This window comes from Macrobrachium rosenbergii, chromosome 48 (genome assembly GCF_040412425.1).
Source record: "Macrobrachium rosenbergii isolate ZJJX-2024 chromosome 48, ASM4041242v1, whole genome shotgun sequence".
Lineage (NCBI taxonomy): Eukaryota > Metazoa > Arthropoda > Malacostraca > Decapoda > Palaemonidae > Macrobrachium > Macrobrachium rosenbergii.
Genome location: NC_089788.1, coordinates 70,042,720 through 70,067,719, shown reverse-complemented (window position 1 = coordinate 70,067,719; position 25,000 = coordinate 70,042,720). Strand labels below are relative to the sequence as shown.

At 39.7% G+C, this 25,000-nt stretch overlaps 1 protein-coding gene across 7 annotated transcripts in view; it reads right to left on the bottom strand.

Annotated features, from left to right (window-relative positions):
* The window catches only part of LOC136831506 (serine/threonine-protein phosphatase 4 regulatory subunit 1-like), a 424,185-nt gene that overhangs the window by 205,870 nt on the left and 193,315 nt on the right, over window positions 1-25,000 (bottom strand). For 2 of the 7 annotated variants that reach the window (XM_067092036.1, XM_067092037.1), the window contains one exon: window positions 21,935-22,120. The exons of the other annotated variants lie outside the window; for them this stretch is intronic. In XM_067092036.1, the coding sequence (XP_066948137.1) occupies window positions 21,935-22,120 (186 nt within the window). The remainder of the gene's footprint in view (window positions 1-21,934; window positions 22,121-25,000) is intronic. 7 annotated transcript variants of the gene reach the window in all.

The following is a 25,000-nucleotide window of genomic DNA, read 5'->3' as shown; positions in this document are numbered from 1 at the left end:
TATTTTGACAATTTTTTTTAGACCACATACAAAGCAATCTTAACTGTTTTCAGTAAAAACATTTGCATACGAGAGAGAGAGAGAGAGAGAGAGAGAGAGAGAGAGAGAGAGAGACTCGGCAGTCTATGGTTGATTATTCTTGCCTAAGTAAAGAAAATGGGAACTCTCGCCAACAAAAATAACAAGAGGCCATCCTTCCTTTCAACCATCACCACGCCCACACAAATCTATGAGGCCACGCCTTCATAACCCGAATATATACATAATGGACTGACAAAATCAACGTGTGTGTGTATGTGTGTTTGTGTATATATAGATTTGTACGTGGAGAGAAAAAACCTGTACAGTCATACCTTCATTTAAAAATATATTATAACTCGCTTATGCAAAGATTATGTGTGTATGTGTGTACTGTATGTAAGTATGTATATATACATAAATATATATATATATATATATATATATATATATATATATATATATACATACATACATACATATACACACATACATACATTCATATACCAACACCAAGACAATAACAATGATCCATCAATCAACTCCCTAACATAGAGACATACTCACAGTCGCCTACCGCCAGCCGACGACTACCGGAAATACCATATGCAAACTAACCTGAAAGCAAGAAAAGAAAAACACATGAGCGACCAGAAACATTTTGTTCGTTACACCTGCTGATTTTCTTTTAAATATCTGTGTATTTTAAAAGTAAACTTTTGCGTGGCGTGTTGAAGCACATGGGAAATAAAGGTTAATCTAAGCCTGTACATTTGGGACGCAGAACAAATTGCTTACATCTTTTACTAATATAGTTGTTTCCTTAATCAATAACAATACTATTACCCGACCTTTACAACTAAATGCCCGTCCTCTTGCGTTGCTGCAAAATAATAATAATAATAATAATAATAATAATAATAATAATAATAATAATAATAATAATAATAATAATAACCTCACCTTGCTAACCTTACAAAATGGCAGGTGCCAAACTCAACGAAAACTAATTCAAAGTCTTAAACACAAGTTCGATAACTGCATTAAATAGCAGGGCGACATATCAGCCTAACATATCTTATTCCACATTAAACCACAAAACAACTCGCTCTAAAAAAAAAAAAAAAAAAAAAAAAAAAAAAAAAAAGGGAAAGAATATTAACACGATTCCCGAATTAATTTTTTCAATCTATGGAAATGAATCAACCAGCCGATGAATGAATGAAATGGGTGGGGCTGACCTCGGAAAAAAAAAAATTGACCTTCGGCTCATCTAATTGATGGCGAGGGGAAAAACGGAGGAATAAACTGAAACACGGAGCTTGGATACGAAGGGGAAAATGCAGTCGTTGAAATGATACACTGAATGCTCAGCTGTGTAAGTATACTAATGGAGACTCTAACTCAAGTACAGTATGTTTAAATATAGTCTCACAATAAAAATAATAATGATAAGGACAGACGAGAATAACTATATGGCAGAGAGACGTAATAAGGAGGACGTTACACAAACACACACACACACACACACACACACACACACACACACACACACACACACACACACACACACACACACACACACACACACACACACACACACACACACACACACACACACACACACATATATATATATATATATATATATATATATATATATATATATATATATATATATATATATATATATATATATATATATATATATATGTACCATATGTATATAATGAAATATTTTCATATCACCATGAACGCCGGTAGGATACGAAATATGCATTGGTACCAAGATAAGGAGAATTCAAATCGTCGAGTGCAGAAGACAGCTACTACAGCAGCAGCAGCAGTAGTAATAGTAGTAGTAGTAGTAGAAGAAGCAGCAGCAGGTCACTGACATGAAGACGACATCAGCAGGAGCAGGAGCAGGAGCAGGAGAAGCAGCAGAGTTAGTAGTCTCGCAGTACAACTCGGGGTTTTTGCACCGTTGCGGACTATGCTAGGAATGCCAACCATCCAGTAGCAATGTACCCACACACACACGCACACGTACACACAAACACACAGACACACACACACACCAACTATACCATGGCCTCCCTACTGTAATCATGATGGTGAGTGTTCTTCTGACGCGCTGACTCACTTCAAGAATACGGAAAATAAGGCATCAATGAGGATTTGGATCCTATCAAGTTCACTTTAATGTGTAGTATACTTCAACCTGCGCCTAACTATGCGCATTCAAATGTATACAAAGGCATACACTTGGATATGCATATACAAGTTTGCATTCAAACCTGCACACAGCAATGCCCATTCAAATCCGTATATGAAAATTCATACTCATATTAATACTTACCAATAACAAGATCAACTCTGCAAAACAAACTACATTCAAACCTGTACAACCAGATTTTATACGCACAGGTTTGAAGGTATTTTGAACACACACATCCAAACTTACGCATATCACAAAAACATCAAGCTCAATCATCAGTGCCAACCAAGTATTATAGCACAAAACGCATTGAAAAATCCCTTACTTTTGCTAGCATAGTCACTAATTTCTGAACACTTCAACAACTTAGTAGGTGTACAACCACCTGTCGCCGCGGTAAGCGGGTGAATCAGTCTCAACTTATGTAACCGTTAAGCCTGAAAAAAATAATTAGTCTACGTCCACTAACCTAAGCCACATCCAATTCGATCTCACCTATGTGAACTCTGTTTCACATAAATTCAATATTTCATAAATCTATTCCCGCCCAGATGATGATTCATGTTTCGCTCGCCTAATGTGCCATGCTCATAGCCCTTGACAAAGATGAACCATGTTTCCCCTGTATATGATATTAACCAGATGAACCGCGATTCCGCAAAAATGTTTTCTCAACCGACACATGAATCTTCACAATAATTTTACCTCGTCTAATGAACCGTACTTCACCTAAAATTGGATCTCATTGCGATGAACCATGCTTTCTCTGAAATCGACCTCTAGATGAACCCACAAACAGTTGATCTCACGAGATAAACCACGTTTGCCTAAAACAGATGAGAAATTCTGACCTACTGCAAACCTTCAATATGTTTGTCACCAGTAAAATTACCTTCAAGGAAAGTGCCACAATGACAGAAAACGAAACATTTCAAAACCGTGTCAGGTCAACGCGTATAGCAAAGGGCGCACAATGTATAATCCATGAGTGTGCTTGTTTTTGCCTCTATCCAGATTATAAGCGGTTAACGGCTAGCACGCTGTTGGCCCTGCGTTCGACTCTCCGACCGGCCAATGAAGAATTTGAGGAATTTATTTCTGGTGATAAAAATTCATTTCTCGTCATAACGTGGTTCGGATTCCACAATAAGTTGTAGGTCCCCTTGCTAGGTAACCAGTTGGTTCTTAGCCACGTAAAATAAATCTAATCCTTCGGGCCAGCCCTAGGAGAGCTGTTAACCAGCTCAGTGGTCTGGTTCAGCTAAGATATACTTAACTTAACGATGTACCTGGTAGTTAAAAGGCTGTGGTTGGTCACAAGCACAATGGAGTGCCTGGTGGAAAAAAAAAATCTCAAACGCCTGGCAGAGAACTGGAAGGTCAACGTCCCGCTGAATCCATCCCCTCGAAAGGAAAAAGGCTTAACGTTGGAAAAATTACGTCCATTCAGGATATCACGTTTACGCACCAATATACACAAGCCAACTACCAGTATGACAGTAATGACTAAAAGCATAATACTGTGAGGTTCAACTACCGTTCAAGCTCAGCTTTCCCGAGGTGCGCAAAGACGACGCCTGGCATTCATATTTTTCATGGCCCCCTATAATTTATGCACGTATAAAAATACCTAAGGTTCATTGAGAGAGAGAGAGAGAGAGAGAGAGAGAGAGAGAGAGAGAGAGAGAGAGAGAGAGAGAGGATGAGCACTCAAGCATCCACTACAGGAAGTAAATCGAAAACATGTCTGTCGACTTGCAAGAACGAAAATTGAACAAAATCAACACATTGATGAACGAGTTGAACACACAAGCTGCACTTCGCTCGAAAAAGGAAGTGAAGCAGCGGCACCAGTGGAGGAGAGAGAGAGAGAGAGAGAGAGAGAGAGAGAGAGAGAGAGAGAGAGAGAGAGAGAGAGGGCGTGGGGGTTTGCAGGATGAGGGAGGAAGGGAGTCAGTTACTGTACTTCCGGCGATGACGTCACTCACTCCACTTCATTCATTCCCTTCAGACAAGATTTTAAAACGGGTCCGGAGGACTCCACCCCCAACGGTCCCCGTCATCCGTTGTGTGGCTGTGCTATATAAAAATATATACCTTAAATCCCTAAATCTCTCTCTCTCTCTCTCTCTCTCTCTCTCTCTCTCTCTCTCTCTCTCTCTATATATATATATATATATATATATATATATATATATATATATATATATATATATATATATATATATATATATATATATATATATATATTGAGAATTGTGCCACTTTTGTCTTTCTTCTGCTTTCAAGAAACTCCAGCCTCTCTTCTCAAATTTCTCGTCCAAAAAGAGATGGGCATTCCAACGCTTCTGGTGCCCACAAATGCCCAGCTGACACTGTCGAGTACTATTCTCACTTAGATGGTGAGAAAGAAGTACACGGCCAAGCCATCTCCATGCCATTATCATCCTAATCTTTATTGTGTCTATTCCTACTTAATCCAGCCATCTGACTCCTAAGTCCTCTTGCAGCGTTCTTCTCAAACCAATGGTTTCTTTTCGATTTACCACGATTTACGTCCGTATAGCAATAAAGATCATCTTACAATAATATATAATCTTAATTTCGTTAGTAACTTCAGTCAGCGTGATTTACAAAAATCTCATTAAACCTGTCCAGTGTGTACTTGCTTTTCTAGCAGCCATATTTCCTTTTTAGGCGCCAAATTCCAACTCCTGAGAATCTGTATTGGAAATCATTATTCCTAAATATTTGAGACCCAACCTCATTCATCCTTTCTCAATCTACTAGTGTTATTTCACCATTTTGTGGATGCTGCGTCCTTAATTTTTCAGTTAATCTCTGTTATTCTTGGATTTGTCTCGCGTACCATCTCTCTGGATATGCGATGCATTCAGTGATGAATTCGGGTCTTCCCCGTTACCAATATAGCGTAAATTTTGGACAACAGTTACCAAACCCTGTACAACGTACATAGAGAGAGAGAGAGAGAGAGAGAGAGAGAGAGAGAGAGAGAGAGAGAGAGAGAGAGAGAGAGAGAGCTGGATGGGAGGGATTCTGTTAGGGATATAGGGAAGGTAAAAGGACAAGGGTGGGTCGCTTTTGGGGTCATTATGGTTATGAGAAGAGAAAAGGAGGTATGGGGATGGAGGGAGGAGGAGGAGGAGGAGGAGGAGGAGGAGAATGGGACACATACAAGAACAGGAGAAAAGAAAATGGGACAGGGACGGAGTCACAAGGGAGAGAGAGAGAGAGCAGTAAAATCACAAGGTCGTAATGGCTAGAACAGACTCCCTTGTACCTTTCATCTTTCAAGGCCCATACATACTGGCCTCCCAAGGATTTAAGTGTGCTGCACTTACACACACACAATTACAAACATACATACATGGGTTCGAATCTCCTCATGGAAAACAGGTCCTCTCCATCCATTTCCCATCTGATTTCAAGAATTCTTGTGAAAAGAGCATCCAAAAATTGCAAGAAATATGAGTTGTCATTCCTACTTTACAAAATATACTTACATACACACACACACACATACATACATACATACATATATATATATATATATATATATATATATATATATATATATATATATATATATATATATATATATATATATATATATGAGAGAGAGAGAGCGAGAGAGAGAGAGAGAGAGAGAGAGAGAGAGAGAGATAGCCTCCTCCACTTACTTTAAATTAGACAGTCTTAACTTCTCATAATTACGACATGTTAAGAATGCAAGAGATCGCGTTGAGTGCAGTATGCGTGGCCTCTCCATCACAGACATTAGCAGAGAGAGAGAGAGAGAGAGAGAGAGAGAGAGAGAGAGAGAGAGAGAGAGAGAGAGAGAGAGAGAGAGAAAGAGAGAGAGAGAGAGAGAGGAACAACCCTGCTATTATAATAATAATAATGATAATATAAAACCGTTGAGCTTTCACATGGAGGTCGCTGGAATTACGAACAAAATCCGAAAAAAAGAATATTCATTTCTACTTACACTGACAATATAAAAATAAATGACCTAAACTACAATCGCTAAACCACAAACAAAATGACAAAACGCTGTACAAGAAAAATAGAGAGCACTGCTCAATGAATGAGATCCGGTATGACGTATGAGGGTACACATGTTCCATCATCCACGACACTACACAGTCAAACAGCGGGTGCAACATTCGACCACACGAGAGAGAGAGAGAGAGAGAGAGAGAGAGAGAGAGAGAGAGAGAGAGAGAGAGAGAGAGAGAGAGAGAGAGAGAGAGAGAGATTGTTCTCATTTGTGTTGTTGTTTGCACATCAATGTTTATCGTTTCTTGACTCTTTTCGTTCACGATTTTATTATGCCGAGATCAACAGTTTCTTTCCTCATAAATTACCGCAATTATTGCAAAGTTCCTCAAAATGACACAAAAAATATTAAAATTTGACTGTTTTGTGTTGACGGGGGTCACACAAAGATGGATGTTAAGGCATGAAATATTATCTTGCTGGAGATAATTACCAGGTCCCCTTCAAGACATTTTCGGCAACGCAAATCCATCTCATAGCTGTCTTCAACATTCTTTCGGGAATTCACATTCACTAGAGAATAATTTCCACCGGACACAGACTTGACAATAATCTGCATGTATCCCTCACAAAGGAATCACTCGAATTCTTGTTGTAGCCTAGCCAGTTTATTAACATTTAATCAATCAACTGACCGATTCCTGATTTTTGACATTTATTTAAGGTTTTACTTCCCATTCTGTGCCTCGTTTCGAAAGATGTTATCATAATTATCATCCTAATGAAACCGTCTGTGCAAAAATATAAAAAAAAAAATGCGAACGCTACAATGGCATGAAATTAATTCTACAGTAAAAAAGTTAATTATGATCCACAAACAAGACATGATTTCCCGTAAAACCAGTAAATTCTGATACATACGCTCAACACTGCCCGTCAAGAAATAAATAATTAAAGGCATAAAACCAAAAGAATGAACATCAAGGGCATGAGAGAGTGGTACGAATAAATGACGAGGGGGAAAGGGACAAACAGGGCCACGGAGAAGTTGTAAGGACATTGGGGGACGGGGGTCTCTGAGGGGGTGGGGGAGAAAGAGGCCTGGAAGAGATGAGGTGTGAGGACATGGACGTGAAGGGGGAGGGATTGGAGGTGTGTGTGTGAAACTCTTGTGGAGCTGTTCCCACTTGGGGAAGGGGGGTGGTGGAGGGGACAATACCCAGAACCCAACCCAAGCCCAACAGGGTACCTGTAAAACGACCCAACCCCCATCGACCGACAAAATCCCTTATGCCTATGTTATTCGGAAGAGAGAGAGAGAGAGAGAGAGAGAGAGAGAGAGAGAGAGAGAGAAGGGCCTATACAACTTGCCGGCCGAGGAGGAGGAGGAGGAGGAGGAGGCATCGTAGTGATTGAGGTGAGTGGGTGGGACGTGGAATTCACCAAACCTCCCGACCACCGCCAAAGTAGTAGCAGCAGCAGTACTGTACTCTCTCCCTCTCTCTTTTTCTCGGTGTCGAAATAATAATTTCCCCCCAGAGTACACACTTTTGGCAGCAATCAGCACGAGACGGAGCCTAGACGTCGCCAACCCAATGACCGTCCTCTCTCTCCTCCGTCTCCTCCTCTCTTGCGCTCTCGCGGCATGATGGCAGCAGCAGCTAAGCAGCAGCAGAGCAGCAGCAGCAGCCTCACAAGACGATGAGAGAGAGAGAGAGAGAGAGAGAGAGAGAGAGAGAGAGAGCCTAACACTGCACCACCAGAGACCCATCCTCTTACCCAAAACATGGCCCCCTCCCCCATTTTCAACCTCTCCCTCGCTTGCCCCTCTTCGCCTCGACATCGCCCCTTCCCCTCCGTCCCCAACACCTAACAATTCCTTTCCCTCTCTCCTCCTCCTTCCCCTGCCCCAACTCCCCCTCCCCCTCCCCCCTGTCCACCATTGCTTTCCCCATGCCGTAGCTGTTGCTGCTGCTGCTGCTGTGGTTGTGGCTGCCTCTGCCCGATCCCAAAAGAACGGGCCTGAGCGGGCATAGTTAGCCGGGGTCCATCCCGAGACTCCATACACCCAAAAGGCCGGATTGGCCCCTCCTACCCCCCTCCACATGCCAAACCACCCTCCCTTATCTCTCAAAGAGTCCTTACCTACATCAGCCGCTCACCCCCGAAAAATGCATCAGGCATTCAGGCCTACAAATTGCCGGCCAGCTTCACGACTGCCCCTCCCAATCCCAATCTCTCTCTCTCTCTCTCTCTCTCTCTCTCTCTCTCTCTCTCTCTCTCTCTCTCATTACCAAAGTATCTATGGCCGTGGCCGTGGCCGTCATTCAATGTAATACTTTTCGCAAATTTGTAACAAAAACTTAAAGACCAGAATAATTCAGATTATCAATTATAACTACGCACAAAAGTTATGTATGTGTTTCTATACAATTTAAATGATTTATCATCACACCATCATTCACAAGAATACATACTTTCGTTGACTGGTACCATTTCATGCGACTCATACACATGTTCGCTATCTTCCTGGCCGTTCTACCTACGAGGCTGAGAAACGCTGTGACAGGGGATCGAATACATTTCTCTCGAAATACGCAAGATGACATCGATCCAGCTCTACTACAGATTCCTGTCAAATTCAGATCCCGAAAGAGATCAACCCACATCTACCATTACTATGGGTTTGTATGACATGTGGCTGTGTATAGTAGTCAATTTTACTAAAATCGACATAAAATATCGGTTTCCACACCCAATAAGAAGATCTGAAAATAATATATATATATTTATGTGTGTGTGTATGACCATGAATCAATTGTGCCTCTGTAGCTTAAGTAAGAGAGAATATATGTGTGAACATTGTTTCCAGTTCAACAAATTATTGACTAGGGGATGACTAAGTGGTTGTAGTGGCTGGAAGACGCTACCGAGAGAGAGAGAGAGAGAGAGAGAGAATGGAACGTTACAAATCCCAAAAGCCCATGACCTTGACCAGCTAGGCGGGTTTACGGAGAAGTCAAGAGCAACAGTAATCGTCAAGGTTTTTTTTTATTTTTGCTCAGTAATTGTCAAGGTTTTTTTAAGTCGAAGGTATTTCACCAAGTTCCATGAAACACCTCTGAAACTCGTCCGCGACGTAGACAAACTTAAAACGCAGATTTTCCTGACCAGTTAAACCGAGAGATAACAAGTAAAGAATGCGCCGAAGTTTCTTCGGCGCAATCGAGTTTTCTGTACAGCCGCTACAACATATGATCACGGCCACCGAAAATAGATCTATCTTTCGGTGGTCTCGGTATAATGCTGTATGAGCCGCGGCCCATGAAACTTTAACCACGTTCCTATGGTGGCCTCTCCTAATCGTCGCCAGAAGCACGATTACGGCTAACTTTAACCTTAAATAAAATAAAAATTACTGAGGCTAGAGGGCTGCAATTTGATACGTTTGATGATTGGAGGGTGGATGACCAGCATACCAATTTGCAGCCCCCTAGCCTCAGTAGTTTTTATGATCTGAAGGCGGACAGAAAAAAGTGTGGACGGACAGACAAAGCCGGCACAATAGTCTTCTTTTTCAGAAAACTAAAAAGTACAGATGATATTCGCAATCTGTGTCAACACATGACAACAAAGATGGCTCACTTGTGAAAAGGAAAAACATACAATAATGATGAGAGAAAAGGAATAACAGGAATTAGGTAACCAGGGATATATATAGACACCACAAGACAGATTAACCAGTTATGTACCAGTTCAATGTAGACTGGGTAACCAGGAACCTATCAAGACAGCGAAGGCGGGGTGACCAGGAATCTATCAAGTAACCAAGAATCTATAGACACCAAAGGCGGGGTGACCAGGCCTTTATTAGTACAGCAAAGAAGGAGTAACCAGGAATCTATAGAGAGCAAAATAACCAGGAATCTATACAGACAGCAAAAACGGAGTGATCAGAATCTTTCAAGACAGCAAAAGACCGGTTAACAAGGATCTATCAGTACGGAAGAGGAGTAACCAGGAATCTATCGGCACAGCAAAGACACAGTAGCCAGGAACCTATATAGGCAGCAAAGACAGGGTAACCAGGAATCTACCAAGTAGCCAGGAATCCACATCGATAGCAAAGACGGCGACGCCAAGCATTACTTTAAGGAAAAAGAACGAAGCCAGAGTCACAAGTGTTTGTCTGTTTAAAACAAGATAAAGACCGGGACACCCAGGAATCTGTTCACACACAGACACACTCACAGAGAGAGAGAGAGAGAGAGAGAGAGAGAGAGAGAGAGAGAGAGAGAGAGAGAGAAACATTGAAAGTGACACACCGAATTCGTTCAGAGATAGGGCGCAATGACGGTGACACCAGGAATCCGTTCAGATAAGAGAGCAGAGACGGGGAGGACGCCAGGAATCTCTTTATGGAAAGAGAGAGCAGAGACGCAGGCACCATGAAATTGTTAAAGGAAAGAGTAGACAGCGACAACATGGATTTATATAGCAAAAACATGGACACCAGGAGCCTTTTCATCTTAGATCTGTTATAAAGAGAGGCAAAGACCGGGATACCGGGAATCTATTCTTCAAGGACAAAGCGAAGCCATTGTCTGTTCAATGAAAATGAACAAAGATAAGGACATAGTGGCCTGTTTCATGGGAAAGAACGAAGATTGGGACAACACTCGTCCGTTAAAGGAAAATGAAGAAAGTAGGGGACACCAGAGGTCTGTTTAAAGATAAAGGACAAAGGTGAATGCAGATAAGGACAATGTGTACCTCCTTGAGGAAGAAGAAAAAAAGACGCCGACACCAGAGGTCTGTTTGAGGAAGAAAGAAAAATGACGGACGACAGTGGGCTGTTATGGGAAAGAGAAAGGACAGAGAACAAATATGGGGACACCAAATGGTTGTTTAATAAAAGGAATGACAGGGACACCATGAAACTCTTTCAGAAAAGACGACAAGGACGCCGAGACCTGGACTCCCTCCAAATAATGGGCAAATACGGGAATACCAGGAATCGATTCAATCAAAGATCTCCAAAATGGGGACACCAGGAATCTTTAATGAATGATCAAAGAAAGGGACACCATAGATCGACTTAATATGAGTGGACACTAGGAGAGGCACATCAGGCATTGGTGTAAGCAAATACGAGATACCAGGCATCAGTTTCTACAAAAATAAATAGGTCAATCAATAAATATAAATATAATAAATAAATAAAGTTGGGTGTGCTAATGTAAATAAAAAGCACAGAGGACATTAGGATATACCTTGAACTAGGAAGGAAACAAAGCCAAGAATAAAATATGAATCGCAAATGCAATGAACGAGTCACCAAAATTCGTTTTGTTGAAAGAAAGCAGAGAACGAACACTAAGATATGTCCAAAAGGAAAAAATACAATAGATCGGTTTACGGAAAAATGCGATAACACGAACACCTAGAACCATTTAATGATAAAAAAACAAAAAATAGACGTTCTGGAATTCGTTTAGCAAAGGAAGCGAACAATTAACAATATATTATAAACTGAAAATACCAGCATCCTTCTCCCTATTTAAGATACCCTGCGTAGTCCATCAAAACAGCATTACCTGCATTTGCAACAGCAGCATTATTTGCTATACTGGTTGCAACTATCTTGATTCTGCGATTGCAAATCTTTTAATTTTCCGGCATCGCTAAAACTAAATAAAGTTCTACTAACTGCCATCACTTCCGACGTAATGACTTACGCTAAATTAATGATGATGGAGAATTAAACATTTCCATGTGGAAAACCGGCCGCCACACACGGAATAGGAGAGAGAGAGAGAGAGAGAGAGAGAGAGAGAGAGAGAGAGAGAGAGAGAGAGAGAGAGAGAGAGAGAGAGAGAAACCTCAATGGAATTAGACAGAGATCTGCATGACGGCAAATAATATACGCAGACCGGTTAGGAAATAACAAAAATTAATCCCCGACGCATTTAGTAAAAATCCCGGTATAGCAAAATATCAGAGAAAAAGTGGATTTACATCAAGACGTCTCAGTCAATCGACGATTCCGTTTATGGTAATGGCCCTGGAGACCTCTCAACTTCTGTACTTCTCGATATTTTTATTTCCTACGTTTGGACGCGTTTTAAACTTACAAATCCCAGAGGAAATGTGTAAAGGCAGAGATACAGAAGCTATCAAACAGGAACTTTTAAAAGGGGAATAGCCTTCTCCCACAAGGGAAAAAAAGAAAGCTAATGGGGAAGAGGGGGTTGGGCGGGGGGGACAGGGAGGTAAAAATATTATCTCATGGTTAAGAAGATAATCCGGAAGATGCCATCAACATATTTTAGGCCTACGAGAGCCCAGGCCTATGTCACAAAAGAGAACCAGTAAGCCACAGGGAATTCGGCAAACTGTACCAGATCGCGTTTTTACAGCAACCCCCTTCTCTCTCTCTCTCTCTCTCTCTCTCTCTCTCTCTCTCTCTCTCTCTCTCTCTCTCTCTCTCTCTCTCTAGCTTCATTATCAATTAATCAATTCCTTTCTCCATACGAACATATCAATTCCTTTCTCCAAACGAACATGAAACGGAAATCGAGATTTTCCTTCTCCATACGGCATACCCTAACTACCGTAAACATAATAATAATAATAATAATAATAATAATAATAATAATAATAATAATAATTTATTAAATAGACCTACCATCACTTAACGTCACAGCCAGAGCCGAATATGCTTCTGACATTTTCAGCGTAACAGCAGGCATTTCTATAAAATGCAAGAACGACATAAAATTTCATTTGCACTCATGGACGAACTCAAAAGAAGGAGAAAATGCGCGTGAAATTGCACGAACTGTACTTCTGTTTATACAAAGTTATCTATGATCCACACACACACACATAGACTACATACATACATATACAGTACTGTATATAATGCATGCATGTATGTATGTATGTATGTGTATATATATATGTACGTATGTATGTATGTATATTTTATATATATATATATATATATATATATATATATATATATATATATATATATATATATATATATATATATATATATATATATATATATATAGATAGAGAGAGAGAGAGAGAGAGAGAGAGAGAGAGAGAGAGAGAGAGAGAGAGAAACGTGTTATGGAATAGTGATTACCTTCCATCCATATTTTATGGCCCCAAGCAGATGCGCAACGGTTTTCCTCGGGTACACTTAAGAGAAACTAATGCATCCTTTACAGCTGTTACATCCACACTGTCGGAAAACTTCCTTTCCGCACGCGGGATGGAGAGAGAGAGAGAGAGAGAGAGAGAGAGAGAGAGAGAGAGAGAGAGAGAGAGAGAGAGAGAGAGAGAGAAACGCACGCACATAGCGACTAAGTTCTGATCAGTATATTAATAAAGTAGAGCACTCATATTGAACGCTCGTTAACTTTTTTTTTTGCATAAAAAGTAAATTGAAAATAATATAAAATAAAATGGGTGCAGCAAGAAATCTTGTGAACATACCAAAGGGAGATAATTAATCCAATTATACAAACTATGTTACAAGATTAAATAACAATCGCTACTGCATATGAGTTACGTATAATCTTGTAGAGGTCTTTAAACCAAGCACACGTAAGTAATATATAATTAAGAGCGCTCTAAAATACCGTTCGCTTAAACTCCACACAAGCAAGATCTCTGATATTCTCCGGCTTAATCTAATTTAGTAACCCAAAAAATATGACTTTTACTCATTCAACTATACTCATTGTGTTACGAATAAAACCCCAAACCATGCTTACTGGTATCAAAAGTGTTAAAAAAAAAAAACTCCAATTAGGAAATTTATTGTGGAAAATCTACACACAAACCTGACAGTTGCTATAGCAGTGTTCAAGCTTGAAGCAACAACTGGAATATATGCTTTCATCGATAACTTGGCTTTATAGGTCTTGGTGTGTAGTTAATCCTGAAATGTTCACGAAAAACTTAAAAAAAAAAAAAAAAAAACTTTTAACAGTGGCTCAGATATGGCTACTATAAAGAGCGGGGTCCTCACACACACGTTTTGGTCGATAAGATGAAGAAAATAGCGTAGAGTAGAGCAAAATATAGAATTTAAGCCAAAGGCCAAGCAATGGGACCTATGAGGTCATCCAGCGCTGAAACGGATACTTACAGTTAAAAGGTTTGAAAGGTGCAACAGGAGGAAAACCTCGCAGTCTCGCAGTTATACTATGAATCAACTGTTAGGAGGGGTTGGAAAGTAAGATGGAAGAAAGAGAATACGAACGGGGGTACAGTAAAAGGAATGAAAGGGGTTGCAACTAGAGGCCTAAGGAACGCTGCAGAGAACCTAAAGTAATACCTACAGTAAACCACGTCAGGTGCACTGACGGCAAAACCCCGCTACGGGGGGAATAAAGAAAGTAAAACATCCCCAGGACCTTACAGACCAGAGTATCTGCCTGATAACATCTCTGTCCCTTCCTGTGTTGACATCGTTCGACAAGAAGACTGCTAACCATCTCAGATAGGGAAATTCACCGAGAAAATGGCCGGTCTGGGAAGCTATGCGATGTTGGTCTTTGTTACCTTTTGGTAAAGACTTTGGTGACGAACATTTCCGCTAAAATCGCAACACCCTAAAACGTTAGGCTATGATGGAGTTACGCAGATTTTGCACTGTCAAATCTATAAAAGGAATATCCACATAATACTAAATACATTTCAGTTATTTTGCACTTTTAATCGTGTTTCATGACTCTTGCAAGAACGTTCGCGAAATCCGTAGCTTCACGACTTGTCTAAGAAGGCAAACATCAAGAGGACATAAAAGATGAATACTGTCCTAAAACGGAAAACTGCGGTATCTGCAAAATTTTCGAAATTGAGATATGCCACCTACTGGGCTCGTGAAACACTATTACACAATATTTACGGGGGTCCCATTTGCAGTATCTGCAAAATACTGAAGTAGTAAGGCAAGAGAAAACTGCATTATCTACCATTTTTTCTCAGTTTTGTATTTTTGCAGATATACCGCAGTCTTCCATTTTAGGGCAGAATTGTCGACAGAGGTACTGTCCGACTTGCCAGACAAGTGGGGTGCATTAATTACTGTACCGACAAGTTCTCCCCGTCAGATATGCCTTCCCATACTCGTTAAAATTACGCTCAAGACGACACTTGAATTAAGAAGATGCAGCTTTCAGACTGTCAATGAGGTGAAAATGACTTTGCTTTTACCACTGAAACACAAGCCCGTTTCTCTAAGCAGTACTTTATTGACTCATGGAAGGAGGCATTAAGCGGCCAATGCCGTCGGCATCATACGCAAAAAATGGTACTGAAGAAGTTTGTGTATGTGTGTGTATGTATATGATTGCGCGTGCGAGTGTGTGTTTAAATAAATAAATAAATAAATAAATAAATATATATATATATATATATATATATATATATATATATATATATATATATATATATATATATATATATATATATATAATTATACAATTAAAAGAAGGAGGAGGAGGAGGAGGAGGAGGAAGGAGAAAGTTATGATGGTTGTTGTGGTGTGTGTCAGTGCAAAGCCGAGGAATGTAATTATCTCCTCACCCACTTGTTGAAGAATGCAACCCCACTGATCTAGACCCCCCCTCCCCTCCTGCTCCTTCCCTCCCCCTTCTCTCTATATCAATCTCTATCCACCCTCCTCCATTCCCCTAAAAGCCATCCAACAACCCCTTCCATCCATTCTCAGGACCCGGAGGGGGCCCCCGGCCCCCTGGGAGCCTCTTTCATCCTTCCTGCAACGCCATCTTCCTACTGCCAGCTTGCTCCTGCAGCAGCAACAGCTTCAGCTGCCAAGGAGCGTTCGCGTAACGGCAGGAGACATAAATCACTTTCCGTGGGACGTAGCGGTAGTAGTAGTGCTGGCAGTAATGTAATGTTGCAGTAGTGTTGCAATGTTGCAGTACATTACATGGGCATTGCAGATCTGGGTTAGTCAATGTCAATGATGACAACAACTAGATTAATAGATATGATGCGTAAAATAAAAATACATAGCAACAACACGGTGACAGATGTTCGTAACATCGTAATAGTTATACAAACAAATATTATGGCAGACTACAATGATGACACGGCAGTACGTGTGACTGAAGTAGCAATATTATCTCTTTTGTATAGGTATCAAATGCACTAATAGCGACAATGACTTTTATGAAATTGCAGGGCGGTGCCGAGGGACGTTTGTGAAATGCTAATAGAATGAGCGCACAGACATAATTACTGTAAAAAATATTATTATTATTATTATTATTATTATTATTTGTGTAATAAAATTCCACAATTATATAGTAAAAAAATATATATTACTATGCAATTGGGGATTTTTATTACACACACTGTTAATCACGAGATTGTGAATTTCTTAGCCATTATTGTTATTATTATTAAGGGTCTAAACCTGTTAATTCCTTTGTAAATACTATCACTATCATGCCGAACTTAAGTAAATCTGAATTTCTTCTTGATAATATCTCAAAGGGTGCACAGGATACGCAATATGAGCCGACACTTCATGTTTATCACTACTAGTAGCAGTACCAGTGCAATCCTCATTAATGTATCTATGGGTGAACAAGAAAACATAAAAAAGCGTTGTACCGTAATGATTATAATTATCCTGAAGAATAAGCAACAGCACTACCTTCAGCAAGGTTCGCTAATCTTCTTTTTATCCCTTAATTGACTTCCGATGAAAAAAGGAAGTATTAATCCATTGCAGAAGCTTTAAAAACTGGTTACTGTTACAATCACGATATTAATAGATCTGTAAGCGAGTTAGTGAATGAATGAACGGTTGTCAAGGCTCCTCTTCTAAACCCATGCCCTTGCAGGGCGAACACTTGAAGCCTTTGGCACGCCCTCCTAAGCAAGATCTAAGCTAAGGCCTTCCAACCATCACACCAGCATAAGCTTCTAAATGACGTGGTATTGACGGAGGAATAGAACAGAATTTAGGCCAACGGCCAAGCGCTGGGACCTACAGGTCATTCAGCGCTGAGAGGGAAACAGTAAAAAGGTCTGAAAGGTTAACATGAGGAAAACCTCGCAGTTGCACTATTAATCAATTGTTAGGAGAGGGTGGAAAGTAAGATGGAAGAAAGAGAATATGAACGGAGGTACAGTTAAAGGTATGAAAGGGGTTGCAGCTAGGGGCCGAAGGGACGCTGCAAAGAACCTTAAGTAACGCCTACAGTCCGACGGAGGAAGCAAATGTCTCTACGCGAAATTCCCAAACCTTCACAAATACGACCCATGGGCTACTCCCGCTTACAGTATGCTCTGCATGGCACACTGTCGGTCTACAAAAAGTTGATTGCGGTTAATCTTCCGCATCCAGTTTCACTGCTCTCTATCCTCCGTCTGAAACGACTGAGGCAGTGATTTATAACTACATATTTGTGAATCAGTAGATCCAGTTCTCATCCGTCATAACAAACGCATCTTTCAAGAGGACCCTTTCAAAGTTTTTCACGCGATTCGGAGTTCAGTTCTAATAATTATCACAATAATAACGTCATTCGCAAATCTCCGACAAACCTAAGTAATCAACAACGGGGCCCACCCTCCGTATCCTCCTCGGATGCTACTTTGTCACTTGCCACAAAAAAAAAAAAAAAAAAAAAAAATATTTGGTAAAAAAAAAATATTTGGAGAAAAAAAAAAAAAAATCGTGACACCTAAGAAACAAACCGAACCAAAACAAACGAGTTCATTTCCAAGATAATAATAATAATAATAATAATAATAATAATAATAATAATAATAATGTGAAGGGTGCACGTAAACTTCCTCCATTTTCGCAATAAGGAAAAAGAAAACGACCTCCAAATATGCCGCAGCATCTGAATTATGACTGATGTCCAAAGCATAAATACTGATGAACGCGCTGAAAAACTGACTGTCAATCGCTAGCTCATCAAAATAGACAGGAAAGCAACGCAAGGCGGCCAAACATTCAATCTTCAAGTTAGTCATTATCATACGGATTAAGATTTTCCAGAAGAAGAAGAAGAAGAAGAACATAGAATTTAGGCCAAATGCCAAGCGCTGGCACCTATGAGGTCATTCAGCGCTGAAAGGGAAATGGAGAATAGAAAGGTTTGAAAGGGGTAGCCGGAGGAAAACCTCGCAGTTGCACTATGAATCCACTATTAAGAGAGGGTGGAGAGTAAGACGGAAGAAAGAGAATTGGGACGGAGGTACAGCAAAAGGAACGAAAGGGTTTGCAGCTAGGGGACGAAGGGACGCTGCAAACAACCGTAAGTAATGCCTACAGTGCATTTCATAGATGCACTGACGGCACTAATCCCCTAAAGGAGATTAAGATTTTCTAATTTCCTTCTTAATTAAATCTGATTTACGGAAATTGGGCTACAAAAGCAAGCACTGGGGCACTTTCAGCCAGTAGCCATTCTACGCTAAGGACAGTGAAAAGATGGCGTTGGAGCGGTTGGACAGCAAGCTGGAAGAAAAGTGGTTGCAGTGAGGTGCCGACGGGACGCTGAATACAACCTTTAGTGATGCTTACAGTGCACCACGTGAGGTGCACTGAAGGCAATAAGCCCATACGGGATTAATTTACTTCTTGGACTCTGGTATAAGGTCCGCCCCTTTAATGCGCTGATTACAGTAATTAATTCTTTCGGCCGCAATGACGGACGACCATCAAGCAAAGATGTTACGAAGAAAACATGAAAACTTACAACAAAAAGAGGACGAGACTGCCGTAAAGAAGACGAAAATTAACTTGGATAACATGATATCAGAAAAAATTAAAGACCTTACTGACGGATTCATGTAAAGAAAGCAAAACCGCAGTCAACTTTATGTAAACAAAATGGCCGCCATAAGCAACAGATGGGACATATGCAAATTCCAAAAGCATGAGGTTTAAACTGATGCCGGGCTATTATTGATATGCGCACCGTAGCCACTTCGATTTCACGGGTGAAGGTTTAAAAACCATAATCAAAAGACCGAAAGCATAAACTTTCAAAGAAAAATGACGCTCTCCCCAAACCTTTCAAAGCATCCCCCCCACTCTTTTTTCCTTAATACTCTACGTGTCAAAACACACAAATGGACTTAGTGTTTACCCAACCGTATGTCTCTTGGATAACCAAAAACTTGTTATGGGGTTTCACGATCCAATATCTTTACGAGAAGCATAAAACAGCTACAGGGTTTTCTCAACAGAACTACTTAAGGAAACTTTCAAAGCAATATAAGTCATTAAGGCTACTCAACTTAACCGCAACACGGCGCAACGCAAGACATTTCTCAAGCAAAAATCTCGACTAACCCCTTCAACAAATGCCAGTTTTCTAAGCCAAAAGACTAAGACGATTCAAATACTTGCACAAAAGCTTTCAAGAGCGGCAGAATTTCCCTACTTAAAGGCAATGAAATCTTGATTAGTGGAGCGGTTTCCTTGGCTAAATACTTATACATAAACCATTCATTAAAACGCTTCTGACAAACAATCAAGGGACGCAAGGTGTCTCCACGCATTAACTAGAGGAAATATCAATACCTGATGATTCTGTATTAATATGACATACTGTACTAACATTGCTCCTGAGACAAATATTTCTCCTGCGTACTACTGTGTCAAACTATTTCTACGTTTTGCATCCAAGGATGGAGGGCGTAGCCCTCTTTTTGACAAACTTGAACCCCCCCCCCACCTTAATCAAGGAAATTTGGCCCAAAGTGATCAAGTGGTTTTAGATAGTACATACGAAACATTTACGCCACACACACATATCATAAACAAATACATCACAGATGCTGGGCAAACTCTCATCGGAAAAGCTCAGAGCTCAACCAGGCGATCCCTGTGAAAACCGCAGTAGAAATTTTTTCTTTAAATCAAACGTCTCGACGTTTGAAAACGCCAACAATTTTTTACTAAAACATTCAGAGGATAAAAAAAAAGGCTCGAAATAGAAGCTCCACAAAGATTTACCCCCTTCAGTGACGGTATACTGAGCTCGAATGTTGAGGGCGACATGATTAGAAAAGAAAACCCTACTGTACCCTTCTCCGTCTCGAGAGTTCTTTGGCAATTAAGGGGATAATGGCCCCAATTAGTTTTTCCTATCTCCCGTACTCTTCATTTGAAGGTTCACTGATTATTCATGGAGAAAATAAGTACTTTGCCCAACCCGGCCAACCGACATTTCACCTCAACTGAATTTTCGTTATTCTTGTCCCTTACATTTTCTTGTTAGTGTTTCTCCACTTTTTAAGGTAAGCTTTTTCATTAAAAAGCCAATAGATATTTCCTTGTTCTGTTAATGACAGCCCTACCTCCAAACAGGAACTTCAAAAAATTACTATACAGTTCTAATAAAAAAAAAATTCAAAAAATATCGGATAATAAAAACTCAACGTTATTTCAAAATAACCGTGATCTTTACCCATAGTTCATCTGCCACCTTTAGAATACAACAAAATACGGAAGGTAAATAAGTAAAATAACAAGAAAAAAAAAAACACAGATAAACCAACTCTTTCGATAAAGATATATTACACAAGAACAATGAAACAAAAGAGTTCCACAGAAAGAAACCACATGACAAAAACTACAAAATAACAAAGTATGATTAGGAGAAAACGTTAAATATGGGTAATATTACTAACTTACCTCATCAAAATCATAATTTACCGTCTGCATAATATAACAAAGAACATAAAAAATAATTGAAGAATATAAAACATCAAAGATACTACATACAAACTAAAACGAATGCGGTATCAAAGATGAGAGAGAGAGAGAGAGAGAGAGAGAGAGAGAGAGAGAGAGAGAGAGAGAGAGAGAGAGAGAGAGAGAATTTAAAAATTAAGTGACAGCATAAATAGCGTATTTTTTCAAGCCAGCTTATATTATAATAATAATAATAATAATAATAATAATAATAATAATAAACCCTGTTTTCTCCCGTCATGCGTTACCTAGCTAAAGTACGGAAGAGTCACACCGAACGACACAAAGAAAAAACAAAATTTCAAATGCAATATCCGATTAAAACAGGAAAACAAGGAATAAAGGACACCTACTGAGAGGAACCACAGCCAACGAAAACCGAACACCGCTGCTTTCACGTGTAATGTGGCAGAGGTGGAAAAAGGATAATATATAAACAGGTTCCCAACGTGTAGCCGAGGGGTCTTTGGATAAAGGGATAAGAGACAAAGGGAAGCTACTAAGAGTATATAAACATAAATATAGAGGTTACGTAACTTGAACGACGATATACAGAGGAACATCTAACGAAGATAAAACTACTGTATATATATATATATATATATATATATATATATATATATATATATATATATAAATAAAATAATAGAGAAAAACGACGATTGAGGGGAAGTACCCGTGGAAGAAATACCGTTCTTATAAAGGAATATACATTACGATGTATGGGAAGTACTCGAGGGGTCAGAAAAATTCCGACTTTGGGAATTGACGATGTATAAAAAAATTCTACTCTATCCAAAATATCGACGATTTAGGGAAATTCCCGTTGGAGATAAAATGGCGATTTATTGAAGGGGGAGGGTTGGAGTGGAGTAGGTGAGGCATTCACACAAGTCTCAAACCTGGTGTCTGTGGATGTACAAGACAGGGAGTCTGTAGCGGCGGCCGAGGTCGCTGTTACGCTAAACTGGCATTCGGCCAGCACGGGCTCTTGCTCCTCGAGCAAGCCGTACGGGATGCTTGACGCTATTGAGTACTCAACGCCCGAAGAAGATGCGTGGTGACACCCCTCCAGTCGAGCCTCGGCGCTGATGGGGAAAATCAATGGATAATGCAGGCCAAAACTCAGCTTCTCTTTATTACTCTTCTATTTTCTCTTTCTCAACATGAATAGAATCTAGAATTTAGGCCAAGGACCAGGCGCTGGGACCTATGAGGTCATTCAGCGTTGAAAGGGAGACTGAGAGTAGAGAGGTTTGAAAGGTGTAACTGGAGGAAAACCTCGCGGTTGCACTATGAAACAGCTGTTAGGAGAGGGTGGATAGCAAGATGGAAGAAAGAGAATATGAATGGAGGAGGTACACTAAAAGGAATGAAGAATATAATTCATAAGGAAAAACAAAGGGGTAAAATGGGCTAATTGTCTTTTTTCTTAAAATATGAAACAAAATTTAACCTGCCGATTTCGATATCTATAATTCATTACAGGGAAACCAAGGAAATACCACGGACAATTTTTGTTTACTCTTTCTGAATATGAAAAAACTAGCCTACATATATCCTTATCTATAAATCATACGGGAAAACCAGATACAGTGATATATATATATATATATATATATATATATATATATATATATATATATATATATATATATATATATATATATATATATATATATATATATATATATATATATATATATATATATATATAGATGATGTTTATAAATATATGGGAAACTATTAAACTTTTGATAATTCCACCCACCCACAGGAACTTTAGTTTATCCCAATCTACATTCATGAACTGTGTATATGAGAGAGAGAGAGAGAGAGAGAGAGAGAGAGAGAGAGAGAGAGAGAGAGAGAGAGAGAGAGAGAGAGAGAGAGAGAGAGAGAGAGAGAGAGAGCTGTTAACTTTTCATGAGAACCTCCCTAGTTACAGTTTCAGTTTCCTTTAAATTCTCAATCACACACATCAATGTGACACAGAATCATGGACAATTTTATTCTAACTACACAAACATTTGCAATTCTGACGCTCAACCAAACCCATCCCAATGGCACCCCCAATACTCATTCAATTGTGTAGCCTACAAAAATCGAGAATTCGCTTATACATATGCAATTCTTGGACGACTGTATTGCCTACCAAACGTAGTTTCAACAAAAATTAGAAGAAAACAGCGGAAGCATAAACAACAGATGTTGTTACCACTATAAGTACAAATTTTCCGACTCTGACTTCCTTCTCTGAAAAGGGTAGTTCTTAAATTTTCAGACTTCCTTCTCTGAAAAGGGTAGTTCTTAAATGCTCCGAATCGGACTTCCTTGTCTGAGAAGGGTAGTTCTGAAATTTTCCAACTCTGACTGCCGTCTTTGAAAACGGTAGTTTTTGATTAAGGAATCTTGGGCTTAAAGTCGGTCTTCCAATTTTCCATATATATATTTCCCCAAGGATCGGGGCAATGGGGACCATGTGAAAATATTAAAGAATAACGAAAAGTAGGAATAACGAAAATTTGGCTGTAGAGCCAATCACACGGACACTTTCAGCCATTCGGAGATGAAGCAAGCGAAAAGAGTGGAGTGGTTGGACAAAGCGATAAAGATCCAAAAATAATAAATGAGACGAAGTACATGGATCGAAAGGCGAAACTGGGAGAAAGCCCCACGAATACACTTAAAAATAACAAAGAAGCTGGACAGCACGGATGAAGGAACGTCACGGAAATGAAGGTGATGTAAAAGGATATAAAGTGGGCGCAGTTAGTAGCGAAAGGAAGCTAATAATATTCTTCAACAATAACGATAACAAAAGTCCACGTTAAGTGTATTTATGAAAGAAAAATTAAACCTATCAACAACACTATTCAACATCAATTAGGTTCTTGGTTCTTCAAGTTACCTAGCTTTTCGAAGTATACCTATAGGTGTAGTAAAGTAATAATCTTTATGTACTCGTAAGCAAATGCAACCTGTCGACCAGCCATGAGTGGGTCTCTCTCACCACTGACTCTTGTGTAAGAATTCAGAATAAAGGTAACGTGCCTCGGTCAGGACTTTGGAATGGAATGTAAAATTTCGGCCAAAGCACTGGAACCTATGAGGCCATTCAGTGCTGAAAGTGAAATTAACAATAAAAAGGTTTGAAAGGTGTAAAAGGAGGAAAACCTCGCAATTGCACTATGAAACAATTGTTAGGAGAGGGTGGATAGCAAGGTGGAAGAAAGAGAACATGAATGGAGGAGGTAAAGGGAACGAAAGGGGTTGAGCTAGGAGCCGAAGGGACGCTGCAAAGAACCTTAAGTAATGCCTACAGTGCACCGCGTGGAGTGCACTGATGGCTCCACCCCAAGGGGGTCAGAACTTTTGGGATGGTACGTTAACATACCTAAGAATTGGGTTTCGCTGTCTTAACACTCTTCTATGAACAACCTTTGATTCGCTTCCTTTTGGCTCACTCTCATTCAATAGACATTCATTCCCACTTCTCAGTTGTTTGATAACCTCCTTATTGCTAGCTCCATGTCCCTCGTTACAACTTAGTTCAACACCTTAATTATCAGCACAACCAAACATAGCAGTACTCTCCTATACTCTTATCTTTCTCCCTCCGTGTTATCGTTAATGTTTGTTAATGCAATTTTAATGTTACCTACAGTTAACAACAGTAATGTAAATTACGTGGTATAGTACGAAAAATTTCGCTCAAACCATTATATAAATCGTCTAAAGCGCTTAAACTTATGCAATTGTAAGGACTGACTCTCATACGCAAGATACATACACACGCAAAATTATAGCTGCAAATTTGCGCTGATGCATTTAAATATAAATTTTAAAACCCCAGATTTTACCGATACAATATTTATTTCAGAATATGAAGAAGAAAATTTAACCGTAGTCTAGTTCCCCAACTTGAATGATGTCACCATCCTAAATTTATGCCAATTAAACCAACT